At 34.7% G+C, this 21,539-nt stretch overlaps 1 protein-coding gene across 2 annotated transcripts in view; it reads left to right on the forward strand.

Annotated features, from left to right (window-relative positions):
• The window catches only part of SMCHD1 (structural maintenance of chromosomes flexible hinge domain containing 1), a gene marked incomplete at its 3' end in the record, with an annotated part of 146,327 nt that overhangs the window by 45,033 nt on the left and 79,755 nt on the right, over positions 1-21,539 (forward strand). For both annotated transcript variants that reach the window (XM_081079113.1, XM_081079114.1), the window contains exons 14-20: positions 1,291-1,404; positions 1,967-2,073; positions 2,798-2,880; positions 3,050-3,163; positions 6,536-6,613; positions 6,689-6,808; positions 10,920-11,064. In XM_081079113.1, coding sequence (XP_080935239.1) covers positions 1,291-1,404; positions 1,967-2,073; positions 2,798-2,880; positions 3,050-3,163; positions 6,536-6,613; positions 6,689-6,808; positions 10,920-11,064 — 761 coding nt within the window. The remainder of the gene's footprint in view (positions 1-1,290; positions 1,405-1,966; positions 2,074-2,797; positions 2,881-3,049; positions 3,164-6,535; positions 6,614-6,688; positions 6,809-10,919; positions 11,065-21,539) is intronic.

Below are 21,539 nucleotides of genomic sequence, written 5' to 3' on the forward strand. Positions count from 1 at the left end.
GAGTACCTGCCTTTTGTAAGTTACTGTGCTTATTGACTGCATGTGGAGAATGCAGAGATCTAGGGAGATATGCTTTGTTCTTAGGGATTTTACAGCCTAAAGTCAGAGATAACCTAAAGATAAATAATAAGTAAGAAAGGGATACGTGCTATGAAAAGAGAGGGCAAATAGTGCTTTCGCAGTTTAGGAGGTAAGAAGGGGATAAGTGCTATGAAAAGAGAGGGCCAGTAGTGCTTTGGCAGTTTAGGAGAGGAGAGAATTTTCTGACTTCGGATGGGCCGGGGAGAAGAGAGTGAATCGTGAAATTCTTTGGGCAAGAAATGACATTTGTATGGACCTTGAAAGAGGTAGAGGCTCAGGTTTACACAGATTATTACAAAAGTAGAAGGGCATACATTCTCCTCATAAATACCAGCCATTATCATGTATTTAAAGCCTCAGAATTGGATGCAGTCACTTAAAAGTTGTGTGTGTAGCTAGAGCCTTGCTTTTCCAACCAACTTTTAGGACTTAGCTGACAAAGGAGAATGAAAGGAATTAGCTAGTGCGATAGAAGGAAACTAGGAGAATATGGTATCCTTGAATTCAAGTAAAGAGTTGCAAGGAGGGGGAAGCAGTCAGTTTTTTCAAATTCTGTCTGGTGGTTGAGTAAAAAAATGCTTTCTCAGAGAGGATAATCTCAGCATAGACAGAGACATAGGTAAGTTCCTGCAACCAACTGTGTGTGTGTGTGTGTGTGTGTGTAGAGAAATAGTTTAGAAATGAGGCTGGAAAGGTAGGTTGAGTATAAACTCTTGTAGTGCTTGTTGGGAATTTGTGAATTGGACTGATGGAAATTACCCTTATATTTTTTTCAAGCCATGTAAGGTAAAGAAATATCATCATAGGCAAGTTTTGAGCTAATTTATTTGAAGGAAATGATAACTTGTCAGAGTTTGTGAGTCACTGTTCATAGACTGAAAGCAAGATTTCATGGGGGTAAAAGGTTTGAGGTACTTGGGTATTCATAATAACTGATTTTGAAGAATTTACGGATGTTTTAGACACATGCATAGCTATGACATTTTTACATGCATAAGCTGCTGTATCTTTACAAAGATGTGTTAGGAATACGTGGAGAACTTCATTAATACAACTTTATTATAATTTGATTGCTTCTCCATTAATTTTTCTAATGATACTGAGTTTTTTCCTTTGTATAAAGTGGTTCTGAGAAATTATTATTATTATTAAACCTGTTTCTCTTAGTAAATATTAATACTAGAGCCTTTTTTTGCAACTAAATATTAGGTCAAGACAGTCAAGACACTTCCTCTCTTTTATGGAAGCATAGAAAAATTTTTTCTTTATGGTGATCATGATGGAGAAGTATATGCTACAGGAGGAGAAGTTCAAATTGCAATGGTAAGACAGAAAGTAATAAAAATATTTATGCAAGTCTGTTAGTACTACTTACTTTTGTTTAAATGTAGAAATAAAGATACAGTATTTTGCTTGAATTTGGTTTTTCCATTAGATAAAGTAGTATTAGCATGAATTTTTATGTTTCATATTTGGTGTCTTTAATAATCTATAGAACTTAGCATCAGTATGCCCAGTGCTTAACAGACATACATATGTTATTGCTAGTTAGCACAGTAATTTTGTAAAGTATACATTTCGTTCAAGACCTGCAAACTAGTAAAGATGGGAGCAAGAATTCTATCTCAAAAATGAATGATTCCCAAACTGAAGTGGGTTTTATCCCTAGTCCGTGCTCTTGTTAGTATTTGAATGATATTTAATTAGGCCTAAGGAGGATACATGAAAAATGGAAATAAACACTGAGGTCTAATGTAATGTAGCTATTATGATTTATGTACTTAATGAGGGCAAAATATGTTGTTTTGGGAGAAATTAATGTTTTTCATTGCAGCTGAACTTGAATAGTTTTCTTTGAAAGGCTGATGTGAATTTATTTATTCAGGAACCTCGAGCACTGTATGATGAAATAAAAACTGTGCCCATTGCAAAGCTGGATAGAACAGTTGCTGAGAAAGCTGTAAAAAAATACGTAGAAGATGAAATGGCAAGGTAATTCACGTTTCAAGATGCATGATAAAAAATAAGAAAAATCAAGAGGGATTGTAGTGCTTTTAACTATTCTTGAGTGTGTTGTTATACTCTTCTAATAGGGCATTTGTAGTCTAGGTGTATATATTGTGACAAACTTCTTACCATTAAAAACATTGTGAGCTCTAGTTATTAAAACAGAATCCTATATTTGTTTTAGAGAAAAAGGAGGAAATTTTATATCTAAAGTGTTACTGTTACATGTACTGTGATTAAGGTATATTAAAAAACAAACTTTTTCCTATAACTATTAATAGAAGAAAATTGCTGAGAGGTAAAGATTAGTACAAAAGAAATAAAAGTAAATAGAAAAGCAAAACTCTTGCACTCTTGTATAGCTAATGATGCAGTTATTTGGATTCTCACTGACTCTCACTGATAATTCTTTTACTCTTATTTGAGTTTATCATATCTCTAAAGGGTAACTTATACTATAAACTAGTAGGGAAAAAAATCATGAAAAATTGACAATTCATGACTCTTAATACCAAGAAGTTTTGCCTGACTTTTTTGGTAGCCACAGTGATGGTTAGGGAGGAGAAAACTTTTAGGTTATCAGTCATAGAATTTCGGATTTAACTTAAAAATATATGAGAAATAAATGTTAAAGTTTCTAGTAACTTCTATTTTTCTAATTAAGACCATAGTTAAAACATTAAACATTAATATGCTGGTTTCATAATAGGCTCCCTGATAGATTGTCAGTAACTTGGCCTGAAGGAGATGAATTATTGCCAAATGAGATTAGGCCTGCTGGAACCCCCATTGGTATGTTTTTGGTTTTTTTTCTTAATACTGAAAAAAGATTTTTCTGTGTCTTACATTTCCAATAAATAAAAGACCATGAAAAATTAAAATGCACTGTAAAGACCTAGTAGATTCATCAGATTCTTTGGGTGTAACTAAGACATTCTTACTTTACATTTTGGACTAATAGGTGCATTAAGAATTGAAATACTGAACAAAAAGGGGGAGGCAATGCAAAAGCTTCCAGGAACAAGTCATGGAGGGTCAAAGAAACTCCTCGTTGAGCTCAAAGTTATACTACACTGTAAGTATACAAACTTATGTGGATCTTTAATATTGGTCTTAAATGTGTAATACAAATTTAATATCTTCATACAATTATTGATAACCTAGCAATCTGATAGACATGTTGGATTTGATTAAAGTTAGGAATTTCAAATGTGTATGAATAATTCATGTTTTTTTAATTGATAATTTTCTGAGGTTTTTTTGTTTTTATTAATTGTATTTTATTTTATTGGGCAATAGTGTTTTTTCAGGACCCATCAGCTCCAAGTTAAATCGTTGTTTTCAGTGTGGTTGTGGAGGGTGCAGCTCACTGACCATGTGGAAATTGAACCCGTGACCTTGGTGTTATGAGCACTGCGCTCTAACCAACTGAGCCAACCAGCTGCCCCCCTGAATTTTTTTAAAACACTTTATTCTGAATTTTCCCATGTAGGTAACTGGGGGCTAAAATAAAAATGTGTATGTATGAATAGGAATTTGTACTGGATAGGAATTTAGATAATCTTTATGATCCCTTCTAAGTAGAAGATACTGTGGCACTGAACTTGTGCGCCAAAAGTACTTGGCTCTCATACTAATAAGCCTGACCCACTGTTAAGAGGAAAGAACTAGGTGCTATTGCTCATCTTGCATTTCCCTAAGTTGAATCACCTTGTTTAATTTTTTTGTCCATTGTTTTTGTCTTGACTGCCTGAAAATATTTTCACTTTATACTTTAAGTAATCTGTTCTACCACTATATACTTGTGTGTCTGGTTCATGAATTTTGAAGATACAGTATTTTATTCAGTGTGTTTTTATTTCCAACAGTTAAAAACCAGTCAGTGATAGTGTATACTTTTATTGTATAAATTTCTTATTTGGGCTATCAGCAGCAGTGAACAGTTTGACTAACCCATTTTACTGAAATACTCTTGTTTGGCCTCTGACACCCTATACTATATTTTTCCCCAACTCTCTCTCTCTCTCTCACTTACTTTATTTTTGGTGGTGTGAAACAGCATACATTTATTATCTTAAAGTTCTCTAAGTCATATGTCCCAGATGGGTTTCACTGGGCTAAAATCAAAGTATCAGCAGGATTATATTCCTTCTGAAGGCTCTTCGGCAGCCTTGGCCTTTTCCACCTTTATAAGCCACCCACATTCCTTGGCTTGTGTTCCCTTCCACAATTTTCAAAGCCAGAAGTATAGCATCCTTCAGTCTTTCTGTGAATCTGACCCTCCTGCCCCCCTATTATTACAAAACAAAACAAAACAAAAACTATATTTTTTAATTTAAAAAATACATTTTTGTTTGTGGTAAATTTTGTTGTGGTAAATTATATAAGTATGTATAATATACACTTAACCATTTTTAAGTGTACAGTGTAGTGGCATTAAGTTCATTCATATTGTTGTACAATTATTACCACAATCTATCTCCAGAACTATTTCTTTATCCCAGCCTGAAACTCTGCAGTAACTTCCCATTACTCCCTGCCCTCATCCCCTGTTCTACTTTCTGGCTCTGTGAATTTCACTGTTTTAGTTATCTAAGGGGAATCATACAATATTTGTTCTTTGTGTCTAGCTTATTTTACTTAGCATAATGTCTTCAAATGCCATCCATGTTGTAGCATGCGTCAGAATTTCCTTTTTAGGGTTAAATAATATTCCATTGTATTTATATATCACATTTTGTCTGTCCATTCATCTATTGATGGACACCTGGGTTCCTTCCATGTTTCAGCTATTGTGAATAAGGGAAATCAGCCAGGGTGGGGGTGAAGAGTGTGTTAACTAGGTTGATGGGGACTCAGATGTGGTAGCTGCCTGTGTCTGCATCTTGGGACAGGGGAGGGCTCAACAATGGAACAATGAATTCTGCCAGAACTTCTGTCTGGGAGAAAACTGCTCCTCCAGGCCTCGTCCTGGAGCCAGGCTATCAGTTCCTCCCTGTATATCCGTGGCACCTTTCGAACTGCTGCCCCAGCGCTGGAGCTGAGAGCAATTGAGATTGTCAGCTAGTAAGTCCTTACGTGGGCCCTTTAAGCCCACGTAAAGACTCCAGCCCCACTCTGTCTCGCTCAACCACTATCTCCACTGGTTTTTACTTCCTGAAGTTGTGGGGACTTCTCTTCCCAGCAGTTGAACCCGGGACTGGAGAGCTTGGTGTAGGACTGGGACCCCTCACTCCTCAACGGGCAACCTCCACAGCTGAGATTTCCCTCCCAATTGTTAATGGTCACACACAGATGTGGAACCAGTCCGTTCTGTGTCTCTGCACTTTTTGTCAGTTTCAGGGTGGCTTCTGTATGCCCTTAAATGTAAGACCTCTGTTCGGGTAGATTTTTAGGCGATTCTCAATGATGGTTGTTCTGTAGTTTAGTTGTAATTTTGTTGTGGTCGTGAAAGGAGGCAATTGCGCACTGTGTTTTCCTATTCTGCCATCTTAACCAGAAATCCCCTGCAATACATTTAAATAGTTTCAAAATAATAATGCTAATGTAATTACTACTAATAAGACTGCTGAATTAAATCTGACTTTTTTGCACCTCTGTCTCTATAAATGGTAAAAATTATTCTAAAGTTATTTGAAATTATTTTCTCTTTTCTATGTGGTCTTATCACCTCTGAGAATCATTTTGGTTTTGTTTATGAATTGCTTTGTTTTAATTCTGTTTTTTTTTCTTCATTTTTCAAATTTTATTTAAATGGCATCACATATATAATTTTCACAACAAACTGAGGGGTTGGTGCAGATTAATTCTGTTTTTTTAATATTTAAGTCATTAACATAATTCCAAAATCAAAAATAATTAGGAATATTTCAGAGAAGTTATATTATCCCTTTACTCTTTTTTTTTTTTTTTTTTTTTTTTTTACCGCTTAATTTGTTTTTGGCTTATATTTCTTGTTTTTGCTGTTATAATGCTAAGGAAGAACAAATATATTCATGTTTCTTTCCATTATTTACAAAAAAAGGTAGCATATTTTTTTATATAAATATATATGTTTGTACTCCTTGCTTTTTTTTCCTTAACAGATTACGAGATCTTAGAGATTACGTTATATTAATAAAATATGCTCTTTTACTGTTGAAGAAAATTTTTAAGGAAAGTGATTTTTAATATCAAAAACATATCTATATTCTTTTGTTTGTACTACTTAAGCTTATTTACTCATACATTTTTAGGAATTCAAATAAAGGAATTTTAGTGAGGTCAATGATAAAATTTTTATTATGCTATTCAGTTGCATAGGATATGTTGATATCTTCTGAAGTTTCAAAACAATTTTTAAAAATGTACAACAAAAGGACATATTTGATGCCATTGTAACATTTCGTATTCATGTTCTGTATTCAGTTTCACAAGGTGTAAAAACTTCTTTTTTTCTTTTACTAAGCTTCAAGTGGAAATAAAGAAATCATTTCACATATTAGTCAACATGGAGGAAAATGGCCTTACTGGTTTAAAAAAATGGGTGAGTTATTCTGAATGTTAAAATTATATCAGTATTATGTTGACTTGATTTATAATTCCTTCCTAATTTTTCCAGAAAATATTCAAAAGTTGGGGAATTATACATTGAAATTACAAGTTGTGTTGAATGAAAGTAATGCGGACACTTATGCTGGAAGACCTTTACCCTCTAAAGCAATTAAATTTTCTGTTAAAGGTAAGCAAAATACTAATTTATAACTATATGCTTAAAGATGGCATTTTAAATCGAGGAGGAATAGATAGATAATTTAGTGAAAGATGTTGAACAAATTATGTAACCCTCTTGATCTTAAAATTACTTTGTAATTCTTTATCAAAGTTATATCCTTCTAAATTTTGAAATCTTGATTGTTTTCTAGCTTGTCTTATTGCTGGTAAAATGTAAAGTTATTTTGATTCCTGACCTTTGCTGATGACTCCCTCTGTTTTTGTCTCCTAGTCTGCCCTCTGCTCCAACCCCCAGATGTTTAGAGAAACTGTTTTGTTTTTTTGTCCCAGTTTCTATCATTTTAAATTCTAGGAATTTTCATTGAATTACTGATTTTGTACTCTGTTCATCTTTCTACAACATCTGCTGTTACGATGTTGGACCTCTTCACTGATGTACTAATACTCTTTTTTGTAGTTTCCATTTCTTGCTCTTAATTTTCTACTTTTTGGGAGATTCTCTTAACATGATATTTTATGTTTTCTATTGAGTTTGTCCTTTCTGCTATCATTTTTTCGTTTCTAAAATACATTTCTTATTCTCTGGTTCATTCCTTTCAGTGTATTTTCCTCCTACTTCGTGGATTCAGTATCTTTATTAATTCTCTGAGCCTATTCATAAATGGTAGTTTTTCTTTTTTTTTATTAGTTTCAGGTGCACACAACAAAGCAATACTTAGACTTTTATCATTTATATCCCTCACACTGTATAAAACCCCTCCCCCATCCACTATCCCTCTGACATCGCACACAGCCATTACGTTTCCACTGTCTCTATTCCTAATGCTGTACTCCACTTCTTGTAAGTATATACATATACATACACTCATATATATATATATATATATATATAATATACATGTATATAATATGTATATAAACTTGTAGTTTACATTCATTATTGTTCAGCTTCAGCTTCAGGTGTACAGTGCAGTGATCAGGCATCTACATCATCCCTGAGGTGGTCTCCCTAATGAGACAAGTGTCCATAGGATACCCTACAAAATCTTTACATTATTGATTACATTCCCCAAATTAATTTTCAAAACCCCGTGGCCATCTTGTGATTACTGACTGTTTTCTAATCCTCTCACCATCCCCTTTATCCCCACCCCCTCTCCCATCTAGCAACCCTCAGTTTTTCCTCTATGTCTGCAAAACTGTTTCTGATTAGTTCATTCACTTATTCTTTTCTTTAGATTCCACATATAAGTGAGATCATATAGTATTTGTCTTTCTCTGTCTGATTTATTTCATTTAACATAATGTTCTCTAGGTCCATCCATGTTGTTGCAAATGGTAAGATTTCTTTCTTTTTTATGGCTGCATAATACTCCATTGTGTAAATGTACCACAGTTTTTTAATCCAGTCATCTACCGGGAAGCATTTCGGTTGTTTCCATGTCTTGGCTATTGTGTATAGTGCTGCAATAAACATAGGAGTGCATACATTTTTTTGAATTAGAGTTTTGGATTTCTCGGGATAGATACCTAGGAGTGGAATTGCTGGATCATAAGGTAGTTCCATTTTCAGATTTTTGAGATACCTCCATACTGTTTTCCATAGTGGCTGCAACAATCTGCAATCCCACCAACAGTGCACAAGGGTTCCCTTTTCTCCACATCTTCGCCAGCACTTGTTGTTGATTTATTGATGATAGCCATTTTGACTGGGTGAGGTGGTATCTCATTGTGGTTTTTATTTGCATTTCTCTGATAGTTAGTGAGGTTGAGCATTTTTTCATATGTCTGTTTGCCATCTCTATGTCCTTTTTAGAAAAATGTCTCTTCATGTCCTCTGCCCATTTTTTAATTGAGTTGTTTGTTTTTTTGGAGTTGAGTTGAGTTTTTTATAAATTTGTGGTATTAACACCTTATCAGATATATCATTGGCAAATATCTTCTTTTTGTTTTATTGATGGTTTCCTTTGCTGTGAAAAAACTTTTTTAGTTTGATGTAATCCCACATGTTTATTTTATCTCTTATTTCCCTTGCGTGAGGGGATATATCAGTAAAAATCTTACTCCAGGTAATGTTGGTGAAGTTTCTGAGTGGTAGTTTTTCTTGAAGCTTTTAAACTTTATTTATAGTCTGTTTCCTCCATGTTATTGTATGTATTATGTATTTATTTTGAGGTTTTTCTGGGTCTTTTATATTAGGTGCTCTCTTACCTGACTTATGATTTGCTCACATGTAAGAATAGGGCATTTGAAAGGTTTTATTTCATATGTGGAAATTGTTAGGTTGTTTTTTGTTTTGTTTTTTCCCTCTGGGTCGGTTCAGATTCACCAGTGTCCTGCTAGGAGGGTAAACACCTGACTTCCAACATTTTGGGAGCCAATCTTGGGAAGACTGTTGAGAGTCTCATATTTCGTATATAATCTTGAGCTTGATTTTTCTATTTTCAATAAACTATGACAATTTTAGTAGTGCTGTGTCCCTCACTCTGTAGACCTACCTACTTTTTACCTTCCCCAGAGAATAAACCTTCCATTTATTGCTCTGGCTGAGGAAGGCAGTTCACTGGCCCTATATATTGAGGATAGGACTCTGTGGAACTGTTTTCTTAAACAGGCTTCAATAGACTTTTTTTTTTTTTAATTTTCATTTTTTACTCCAATTTGATACAGCCATTCCTGAGACTTGTGGGTGTTCTACAGAGTGAATTAGATGGATTCACTGCCTGCTTTGTTGATGATTGAGGATTTGAGGTTCTTGAGTCCTTCTGCTATGTTGGTTATACTTGTCTATATGTTCTCCAGCTTTCAAATTCTGTTACTATTTGTCTTTTCCTTCATTGCTTTGTAGGTTTTGGCCTCTTTTAAAAAAAAAAATCTCTGTGGTGTCATTGGGGGGTTTTGGAGAGGGCTGATCTACGTGTCTGATAATTTTGCTTTTTTTAATAGGAAGTGCTGCCATGGAGATCTTTCTTTTTTGTACATATAAACCTTCCATATTCTTTTAACAACTGTGGAACACATGCCATAGTATGGACGTGGTGGTTTAAGCAATTCTCTGTGATGAACATTTCAGTTGTTTTCCAATGTTTTGGCTGTTACAAGCTATATTGGTATATGGGACTAAATTATGCTGCTCTTTGTATAGATACTAGAATTTCTATAGGGTGTATACCAACAAATAGAATTGCCAAGCTGAAGTGTATGTGCTTTTAAATATATTATTAAATATGTTAAATATATTTAATAACATTTTAAATATATTTGCTGTCAAAATGACTTCCCAAAAGGTTGTACGATTGTACCCTCTCCAACAAAACTATGATAGTTCCAGTTTCCCTGTGGTCATTCCTGGCAACCTGTATATGTATGTAACCCACTTGGCAGTTAAATTATTCCTTTAATTATTAGGTTATGCACCTCTTCTAGGCTGTATTGGACATTTTATGTCATCTGTGAAAGCCTGTTCATTTGCTGTGTCCATTTCAATAGTTAAAGCTGTGGTTCTCAAATTTAAGCTTATTTCTGAATCACCTGGAGGGTTTATTAAAACGTTGCTGGGCATCAAGCCCAGGCTTTCTGACTCGGGATTTAAGGGGAGCCCTAGAATGTGAATATCTAATAATTTCCCAGGGATGACTGAACCTATTAGAATACAGACCGCACTTTGAGAACAGTTGGTTTATAGGAGGCTTTCTATATTCTGGATTTTAATTCTTTGTTGCATGTGTGACAAATGTTTTCTCATGTAGAACTTCTCTTTTAACTTTGTTTATTGTATCTAATAAGATATTTTAAACTTTATCAAATAAATAATTTTATACATATTATGTGTTTAATAATGTTTTGTCTCAGTTTTACCTATGTAAGCTTATAAGAATATTGTTTATTCTAATAATCTCTACTTCTAGAATTTTACTTTTATGTATATTGTGAGATAAAGTCTAACTTTATTACTTTCCCAGGTTGATTATTGATATAATTTATGTAATTTTGTGTAGATTTAAACTGCCACCTGATTTATGATAGTCTAATTTTCCATATATAAATGAATCTATTTCTGACCTACAGTGAATTTTCTGACAAATGAATTTTCTTTCCATTTTTACCTTTCTTTAAAGAGGGTAAGCCAGAGAAATTCTCGTTTGGTCTCCTGGATCCCCCTTTTCGTGTTGGAGTTCCGTTCAATATCCCTCTGGAGTTTCAGGATGAATTTGGTCATACTAGTCAACTAATAAATGATATTCAGCCAGTTCTTGAAGCAAGGTAATTTGAAGTATCAACTTGTATTTGACTTTTCATATTTGCTAAGCTTTTACTCTCTTCTTTTTTCTGGGTTAATTTTTTTTATGTGATTAACTACAGTATTATTAAAATGTTTAGAGGGTTTTACGATACCTGGGTAATTAGCACCAAGCTATCCTCTGTGACTACAGTATTATATATAAATTGACTCACATATTGAAAGTAATTGTTGGAAATAACCTCATAAAAATGGCAACGTGAGGTGAGCCTCTTGAAATTTACAACATGTTGAACAACTACAAATCCACAAAGGACTCCCTGCAGAGCAGACAGACAAGACTAAGAGAAGCACAAGTGAAATAATCTAAAGGAGGGCAAATGCCAAGCGGGGGGAAGAAGGAAAAGGGGAAGTGCAAAGATGCAGGCCCTGTGTGCGCAGCAGCGTAGAGGAGCTCTGAGCTCTGAGTACCCTGCATTCCAGAACTACCGTAGTCATGGGAGACGGAAGAATTTGGACTACTGGTGCTCTGCTTATGGCCAACAGTCCCACCTGAAGGATCAGCATATAACACGGTTGAAGCCAACGTTAACAACAGCAAAGACTGAGGGAAGAAGGGTGAAAACTGCAGTTTAAGCCCTCACTGCTGAGCAGAGGACGGAACTCATAGGTGCGGAGCCTAAGTGTCCCCTCCCCAACCACCAGAGCTCTCCCCACCCCAACCCTCCCAGTGCTAGAAGTGAAAAGGTAGCAGTGTCAGATAAAAAGAACAGGATATTTTCAGTTCTGACAACTGGCCCCACAGCCACAGTCTCACAGCCCAAATAGTTCTGGCAAAGGGAGGGAGCCTTGGGTGCAGGACTAGCTGTGCTGGTGGTCGCCGCCATTGCTCGCAACCACCTCTCATACCCCTTTACCCCCACACACGCATATCTAGGTGGATCCCTGTAGGGGTAAACAAAGCTGCTGAAACACACAGGCTCGAAAACTGGTGCAGGAACCTTTGGAACTTCAGAAGCTCTCCACATCCCCCAACAGAAGCGGTTCCCTATAACCCAGGCAACCTGTTCACAGAGGAGAAGCCCGCCATCCATGAAAACTCCTCATTGTGTGAGAAGCTGGAACAATGCAGAGGAAATATAACTACAGCGTGAAAGTGAATAAAAGGCTGTAGTCCAACAGAAAATAAAAATTTCTACCAACATCTACAGGAAAACAAAAAAAAAGACCTTCTTATCAACCTGTTGCAGAACGCACTCCTGTAGATGCCTAGGAAGAAAAATAATACTTCATTAATTGCCGTGAATAACCAAGGTTACAAGACAGCTCAGAAAGAAAATGAAAAGTCTACAGAAAATGAATTTAAAGATGTGGAAATATGTGACTTAAATGTCAGAGAATTCAAGATTGCAGTTCTGAGAAAACTCAACAAGACTCAACAAGATGCAAGAAAAAACTCAACAAGATGCAAGAAAACACAGACAGTTTAATGAACTCAGAAACACAATCAAAGAACAAAAAAAATGAACATTTTACCAAAGAGATTGAAATTTTAAAACAGAACCAAATAGAATTTCTGGAGATTAAGAACTCAATAAAAGAAATGAAGAATGAAATAGCCAACTTAGGTAATAGAGTTGACCAGATGGAGAAAGAATCGGTGACATCGAAGATAGAAATCTGGAAATGACACAGATGGAAGAAGAGAGAGACTTGAGAGTTCAAAGAAATCCACAAGGACTTTCTGAGTCCATCAGAAAGAGCAACATAAGAATAATGGGCATACCAGAAGGAGAAGAAAGGGAGAAAGGAACACAGTATATTCAAATAGTCGACGGGAATTTCCCAAACTTGTAGAAAGAACTGGATCCCCAAATCCAAGAAGCAAATAGAACACCTAATTACCTCAGTCCCACCAGGCCTTCTCCAAGGCACACTGTACTGAAGCTGTCAACAATTAAGGACAAAGAAAGAATCTTCAAGGCAGCCAGGGAAGAGAAAACGGTAACCTACAAAGGAAAGCTCATTAGATTATCATCAGATTTTTCAGCAGAAACTCTACAGCCAGGAGAGAGTGGAATCAAATATTCAAACTATCGAAAGAGAAATTATGAGCCAAGAATAATATGAAAGAAAGAAACTATGAGCCAAGGATACTAGCAAAGGTATCCTTTAGTTATGAAGGAGGAATAAAGACCTTTCCAGACATACAGAAGCTGAGGGAATTTTCTAACATACGACCTGCACTGCAAGAAATATTGAAGGAGGCTGTTCAACCTAAAACAAAAAACCAAAAGAAAACCATGAGTAGTATTACAAACAAACAAAGGCAGGAAATGGCTACCCCTATACCTAATCGGAGATAATACATTTAAACACAGCTTATAGGGTAAAGAGGGGGAAAAAGAAAAAACTCTTAAAAAAAGAGGAAAAAGACATCTTGCTACAACAGCGCAGAAATCAACTCAGCATAAATAGGAATAATTTGTGACAACAAAACATAAAAGGGGAGAGTGTAAAGTTCTGAACCAGCCCAGGGAATGGAGAAAGTAAGCATACTAAAGAAAAATGGAATACTCCACATGTGAAACTTTCTTTTACATAAACTTAATGGAAACCACTAAAAAAATCCAGAACTGGGATATATGACATAAAAAAAGAAGAAATAGAGGGAAAAATAATAGACTACCAGCACACTGAAATAATAGACAGCAACAAAAAGGAAAAGAAACAATGGAGGCACCATCCTACATACGGTGATAGGAAATGCTCATATATCAATATTCACTCTAAATGTAAATGGATTGAACTCCCCAATAAAAAGGCACAGATCAACAGATTGGATCACAAAACTATATCCAACCATATGCTGCTTCCAAGAGACACATCTCAGGTACAGGACAAACATAGACTCAAAGTGAAAGGGTGGAAACAGACATTCCAAGCAAATGGTATTCAGAGAAAATCAGGTGTCGTCATACTGATATCAGATGAAACAGACTTCAGGATAAAAAAAGTAGCGAGAGACAAAGATGAACATTTCATAATGGTAAAGGGAACTATACAACAAGCAGACATAACAGTCATTATTATTTATGTCCCCAATCAGGAAGTACACAAATATACAAAGCAACTGCTAACAAAACTAAAGGGAGAAATTGACCAAAACACAATTATACTAGGGGACTTAAATACATCATTGACAGCTATGAATAGATCATCCTAACAGAAAATAAATAGCCCTAAATGACACATTAGATGAAATGGACATATTGACATTTATAGAGCATTTCATCCTAGAACATCAGACTACACATTCTTTTCTAGTGTACATGTAACATTCTCAAGGATAGACCATATTTTGGGATACAAAACTAGCCTTAGCAAATTTAAGAAGATTGAAATCATCCCAAGCATATTCTCTTATCACAAGGCTTTAAAATTGTATGTCAACTGCAAAAACAAAGCAGGAGAAACCATAAATGTGTGGAGATTAAACAACATACTTTTAAACGAACGACTGGGTCAAAGTAGAAATAAGAGGAGAGATCAAAAGATACATAGAAACAAATGACAGTGAAAATACATCCTACCATCATTTTGGGAATGCAGCGAAAGCATTTTTAAGAGGGAAATTTATATCATTGCAGGCCTATCTCAAGAAAGAAGAAAAATTCCAGATAAATAAAATCACAGTACACCTAAAAGAAGGAGAAAAAGAATAAATGAAACCGAAAGTCAGCAGAAGGAAGGAAGGAAATAATAAAAATTAGAGCAGAACTAAAGGAAAAAGAGAACAAAAAGACAACAGAAAAAACTAATGCAACAAAGAATTGGTTCTTTGAAAAGATTAATAAAATTGACAAACCCTTGGCTACTCACTAGTATAAAAAGAGAAGACACATACGTAAATAAAATCAGAAATGAAAGAGGGGAAGTTACCACGGATGCCACAGAAATACAAGGGATCATAGAATACTATGAAGGATTATATGCCCAAATTCAATAACCTAGAAGAAATAGACATGTTCTTAGAAACAGATAGCCTTCCTAGGCTGAATCACAAAGAATTAGAAAATCTAAATAGACCAATCAACAGTAAGGAAATTGAATCAGTCATCTGAAACCTTCCCAAAAGCAAAAGTCCGGGACCAGATGGCTTCACTAGTGAATTTTACCAAACATTCAAAGAAGATTTAATACCTGTCCTACTCAAATTCTTTCAAAAAATTGAAGATGTGGCAATACTTCCTAACTCATTTTATGAGGCCAACATCACCCAGATACCAAAACCTGCTGAAGATAACAGAAAAAAAGAAGAACATTACTGACCAATATCTCTGATGTATACAGGTGCAAAAATCCTAACCAAAATTCTAGCAAATAGAATGCAATGATGCCTTAAAAAGATTATACATCATAGCCAAGTGGGGTTCATCCCAGGGACACAAGAATGGTTTAATATTCGCAGTTGATTAATGTGATACACACACCACATAAACAAAATAAAGGACAAAAATCATATGATTGTATCAATAAATGCAGAAGAAGTATTTGACAAGAGACAACATCAGTTTATGAATAAAACACTTAATAAAATGTGCATAGAAGGAAAATACGTAAACATATTAAATCCCGTATATGACAAGCATTCAGCTACTATCCTAATTAATGGTTAAAAACTGAAGCCCTTTGCTCTATGTTCAGGAACACGACACTTTATTACCTGTGCTTTTCACCATAGTATTGGAAATCCTAACCAGAGCAATTAGGCAAGAGAAGGAAATAAAAGGCATCCAAATTGGAAATGAAGTTATATTGTCACTGTTTGCAGATGACATGATGCTATATATAGAAAACCCTAAAGACTCCACCAAAAAGTGATAAACAATAAACGAAGACAGTAAAATTGCCGGCTGCAAAATCAATGTACAAAAGTCCATTGCGTTCTTATACACTAACAATGAAATCTCAGAAAAAGAAATAAGAAAACATTTTTTTTTGCAATTGCAACAAAAAGAATAAAATACCTAGAAATGAACTTAACCCAGGATGTGAAAGACTTGTATACTGAAAAGTAGCAGACATTTTTAAAAGAAATTGAAGAAGAAACAAAGAAATGGAAAGACATTGCATGTTCATCGATTGGAAGAATCCATAGTTAAAATGGCCATATTACCCAAAGCAATATACAGATTTAATGCAACCCCCATTACAGTCCCAGTGGCATTTTTTAAAGAAATTGAACAAAAAATTGTCAGATTTGTATGGAACCACAAAGGACCTCGAATAGCCAAAGCAATCCTAAGAAAAAGGAGCAGTCCTGGATGTCACACACTCCCTGACTTCAGCTCGAACTACAGGGCAACAATATTCAAAACAGTATGGTATTGGCAGAAAAACAGACACACAGACCATTGGAATAGAATTGAGAAACCAGAACTTAACCCACATAAATACAGACAGATAATTTTCGACAAAGAAGACAGAAACATACAATGTAGAAAAGATAACCTTCAATAAATAGTACGGGGAGAATTGGAAAGCCAGGTGTAAAGGAATGAAATTAGACTCCTGTCTGTCACCGTGTAGCAAAATTAACTCAAAATGGATGAGAGACCTAAACATAAGACCTGAAACAATAAACTGCATATAAGAAAACATAGGTACTAAACTTATGGACCTCTGGTTCAAAAAACATTTTATGAATTTGACCTTAAAGGCAAGGGAAGTTTGTAAAAGCTGAAATAAAAGCTAAAAAAAACTAAAAAGCTTCTGCATGGCAAAAGAAACCATCGACACAATAAGGAGGCGACCAGCCAAATGGGAGAAGACTTTTGTGAACAACGCGCCCGATAAGGGGCTAATATCCAAAATATATACCGTGTTTCCCTGAAAATAAGACCCAGCTGGACCATCAGCTCTAATGTGTTTTGGCGCAAAAATTAATATAAGGTCTGGCATATTATATTATATACCATCTGGTCTTATATAAGACCCGGTCTTATTTTAACATAATTTTTAAACATTAATTTTTGCTCCCAAAGACGTATTAGAGCTGATGGTCCAGCAAGTTCTTATTTTTGGGGAAACACTGTAAGGACCTCATACAACTCAATAATAGCAAAAAAGCAAACAATCCAATTAAAAAATGGACAGAGGTGGGGGGTGGGAGATGAGGGTAATGAGGATCAAATATATGGTGATGGAAGGAGAACTGTGGGTGGTGAACACACAATGGGATTTATAGATGATGTAATACAGAATTGTACACCTGAAATCTGTGTAATTTTACTAACAGTTGTCACCCCAATAAATTTAAAAAAAGGAAAAAAATGGGCAGAGGACCTGAATAGATGTTTCTCCAAAGAAGACATACAAATGCCCAATAGACTATATGGAGAATTGTTCAACATCTCTAATCATCAGAGAAATGCAAATAAAAACCACAATGAGGTATCACTCCACACCAGTTAGAATGGCTATCATCAACAAGACTAATAGTAACAAGTGTTGGAGAGGCTGTGGAGAAAAAGGAACCCTCATACACTGTTGGTGGTGCACACTGGTGCAGCCGTTATGGAAGGCAGTGTGGAGGTTCCTCAAAAATTTAAGAAAGAATTACCATATGACTCAGCAATTCCTTTCCTGGGTATCTACTCAAAAAATCTAAAAACATTTATCCGTAAAGATATATGTGCGCCAATGGTCATTGCAGCTTTATTTACAGTAGCCAAGACATGGAAACAACCAAAGTATCCTTCGATAGATGATTGGATAAAGAAGTTGTGGTATATATACACAATGGAATACTATTCTGCCATAAAAATGAGATGAAATAGTATCATTTGCAACAACATGGATGGATATTGAGATTAATATGCTGAGCGAAATAAGTCAGACAGAAAAAATCGAGAACCATATGATTTTACTGATATTGGTGTAGAAAACTGAAGACAACAAAAGAACAAGACAAACAAATGAGAAAAGGAAAACTCTAATACACAGACAATAGTTGAATGGTTGCCAAAGGGTAAGGGGGGAGGGTGTTGGTAGAGGAAAATAAAGGGGATCCAATTGATGGTGATGAAAAGAGAACTGACTCTGGGTGGTGAACACACAAGTGATATATAGATGATATATTACAGAATTGTACACCTGCAATCTATGTAACTGTACTAACAATTTTTACCCCAATAAACTTTAATTTAAAATAATAAATTGAAAAGTAGATAAATTGACTCGCTAAAATTTATGTTTTGTTTGAATTTACTGTTAAAGTTGTTTAGGTAAAACTGATTGTCAGTCTTATTCCATTTCATTTTGTAATTGTGATGTGATCTCCTGGTAGTTGTTATTAATACCATGTTTATTTTGTTGATTGCTTAGAAGTTATGGGCATTTAAACTGAAAGTTACTGCGTACTAGTAGGTTTTTCACCTGATAATGCATTTTCTTGGTTTGTTTTTGAAACTATAGCAATACACTTTATGATTTCTATGAAAATTTGAATCCTTCCTTAGAATTTGCCATTACTTAATAGCTTTTTAGAGAGATATCATTGGCTTATATTAAGAAATAAATAGCTCTTAGAATCTTAACAGTGTATCCAGTGGTGTAATTGAGGGTGTTCCTTATTTTCCATTACCTCTTTTTGTGGTGCGTAGTGAGAAATTCTTGATCAGTTTAAAGAGCATGAATGCTAAGTTGTGTTTTTTGTTTTTGTTTTATGTTTTTTGGTTTGGCTGCGAAATTTGTCTTTTTGGCCCACTTTTCATGTATGCTTTCTTTTGTCTGTATGTTTTGGGTTTTTTTTCCCTTGTTGTGTAATAATTTCCTCTTTCAGTCATTTCAGCATGTACTATATTCCAGGTATTTGCTAGCTGGAATCAACTCCTGCACTCACAAAAATTTCACAAATAACTTTTACTCCCCAAAAACTTAATAGCCTCCTGTTGATTGGAAGCCTCACCTATAACATAAATAGTCTCTTAACACATATTTTGTATGTCATGTGTTATATACAGTATTCTTCCAATAAAATAAGCTAGAGAAAGAAAATGTTATTAAGAAAATCATAAGGAAGATAAAATTATATTTACAGTATTTATTGAAAAAAAATCCAGATATGAGTGTACCTGTACAGTTCAAACCCATGCTGTTCAGGGCTCACGTATACTTAAACATGTTTGTTTAAAAAGTAAAACACTTAAAGAATCCCTCTAGTCAAAAATGGAAATTATTAGTGCATTAGTTAACACGTGTTAACCTGTTATCCATTATAACTTCCAACTTATCCTCGATAGGACATTCTTACATACAAAGTCTCTGATATTTTGGTATTTAAGATTTTGGACTTTAAAAAAATATTGGCTGCATGGCTATGTGAATTTATCTTCAATAAAGTATGATCATTGTCTGAGTAGGTTTCTTTGTGTTTTTTAGTTTTGTTTTTCAGTGTTACCTATATTTTAAAAAATTATTCATGTGTATCGCCTAAAGAAATCAAACCATTTGATAAAGCTTGTTATTAAAAAAAACCACTTCCTCCTCCTTGTGCCCTCTCCACCCAATCATAATCACTTCTCAGGGAACCACTTTCAACCTTTTTACTTGAATCTTTTTAGTAACCACTGCCATATTTCTAAGTAACTTTTGTATCGCTACTTGTTGATTCTTCAGTTTTAGGCTTTATCTCTTGACTTATGGTTATGAAAGATGAGAACATACTCTCTTTGTCCGTTCTGTTACAAATAAGCCTCCTTCCTGTTCTCTCCTTTTTCAGTAAAGTTATATTCTGGCTTGATCAGTATTTACTCTTTATTTTATTACAAGCATATATAAATGCTAGTCACTTTATTGCACAACTTTGTTGTTGTTATACTTTTCCTTTCCTAAGTTTATTACAAATTAAATCCTAAATTCTCTGCCAATTGTTTGGTTTCTTCTTAAGGTGTTTATATGCATATATAATTTATTTTTGGAGACATCTCTCTTGGAACTTGTCATGTGTTCCAGTCTAGACGAATTATTTTTATGCCCCTTAACAGTTGTCATTCTGTGATCTTCCTTCACTTTCATCCTGGGGATTTCCTTTGTCTTCTGTATTTGGCAGATATAATTAAAACAAAACCTACTCCCAACCTAGAAAACTTCTTCAGAAATGTAGACAAGAAGGAAAATAATTTTATCATTGAATAAACATTAAGCCAGAATTTAATGCTCATCATAACAATTCACTAAAGAGATTGCAAAGACTATAGGAAATTTTACTCTTTTATAATAAGTAAATACAACCCATTATATGTATGTTTTCAAGATAAATTGCTAAATGTCCTTATGTCTGGATGTAGGATTTGAAATTTGGAGTCAGGTGACTGCAAGTCAGGCCCAGGAAACTGAGAGGGCTTTATGTTTGATGATTACACTTCAGAATTGGCTCTCAGGTCCCTGACAAAATATTCCTGAATTGTGAATCTGTTAAGGGGCTTACTTTATTTAGCATTTAACCTTTCATGTGCCTCCTTTTAAAAGAATCCCAAGTTTCTCACTTTTTGCTGAAACACATCCTTCACTAGTTTCCTAAGAAACGGTACATGTGAGAAAAAATTAATGCTCTGAAACTGTGTTTATTCTACTCTGATACTTGATTGGTTGAATTGAAAGTTGGACACAGTGTTCTGTCAAAATTATGAAAGCATTGCTCCATTTTTGCCTTGGAGCTTTCATCGTTTCTGATAAATTTAAACTTGGTTAATTTTCTTTTTTTATGTTTCCTGTGTATTCTCTCCAGAAGCTTATAGGATCTACTTTTTGTTCTTGACAGGGCAAAATTTTATAGTGATGCATGTTTGTGCAGATCTCTATATTATTTGAAGTATTTCATTCTCTACCTTCCATCATGACTGTTTTCTCTGCCTGGGATCCTTATTTATTTGATATTTAATCGCCTAGACTGGTTCTCTGATTTTCCTAATTTTTCTGTTTTTCTTAATCTTTTTGTGTTCCTTCTGCTTTACGTTCTGACAGATTTTCTCAACTTTGTAACTTTTCCATTGAATTTTTCCCATCTGCTGTACTTTAATTTCCAAGAGTTTTTCCTGGTTTTCTGAATGTTCTTTTATAGATCCTTTTTTGTTTTAGTAATGTAATACCTTTTTCACCGATAAATAAATAGAAGTTTTTAAAAAATCTTTACCTACACAGAAAATCTCTGTTGCCTCCATGCTAGTTGCTTTTTGTTGGTTTTTCTCATTTTTCAGGTATCTGGTAATCATTGGTTATTCGTTTATAACTGAGTTGGAGAAGTAAAGAACAGATGGAATGTGGGCAAGGCTGTTGACTGTAACTCCACTAAAGAATGAACTGTCTGTGACATTTTGTTGGGGGGAAATCCTGTTGTCAGTACCTTTGGGTCTTTTTGTTTCCTTGGGCTGGGCAGTTTTCTGAAAGAAAAATCTTTAGTGTCTTGCCTGGAGAGGAATAGTTTGCCTTTCCA

The sequence above is a fragment of the Rhinolophus hipposideros genome (assembly GCF_964194185.1).
Source record: "Rhinolophus hipposideros genome assembly, chromosome: 17".
In the NCBI taxonomy this organism is placed as follows: domain Eukaryota; kingdom Metazoa; phylum Chordata; class Mammalia; order Chiroptera; family Rhinolophidae; genus Rhinolophus; species Rhinolophus hipposideros.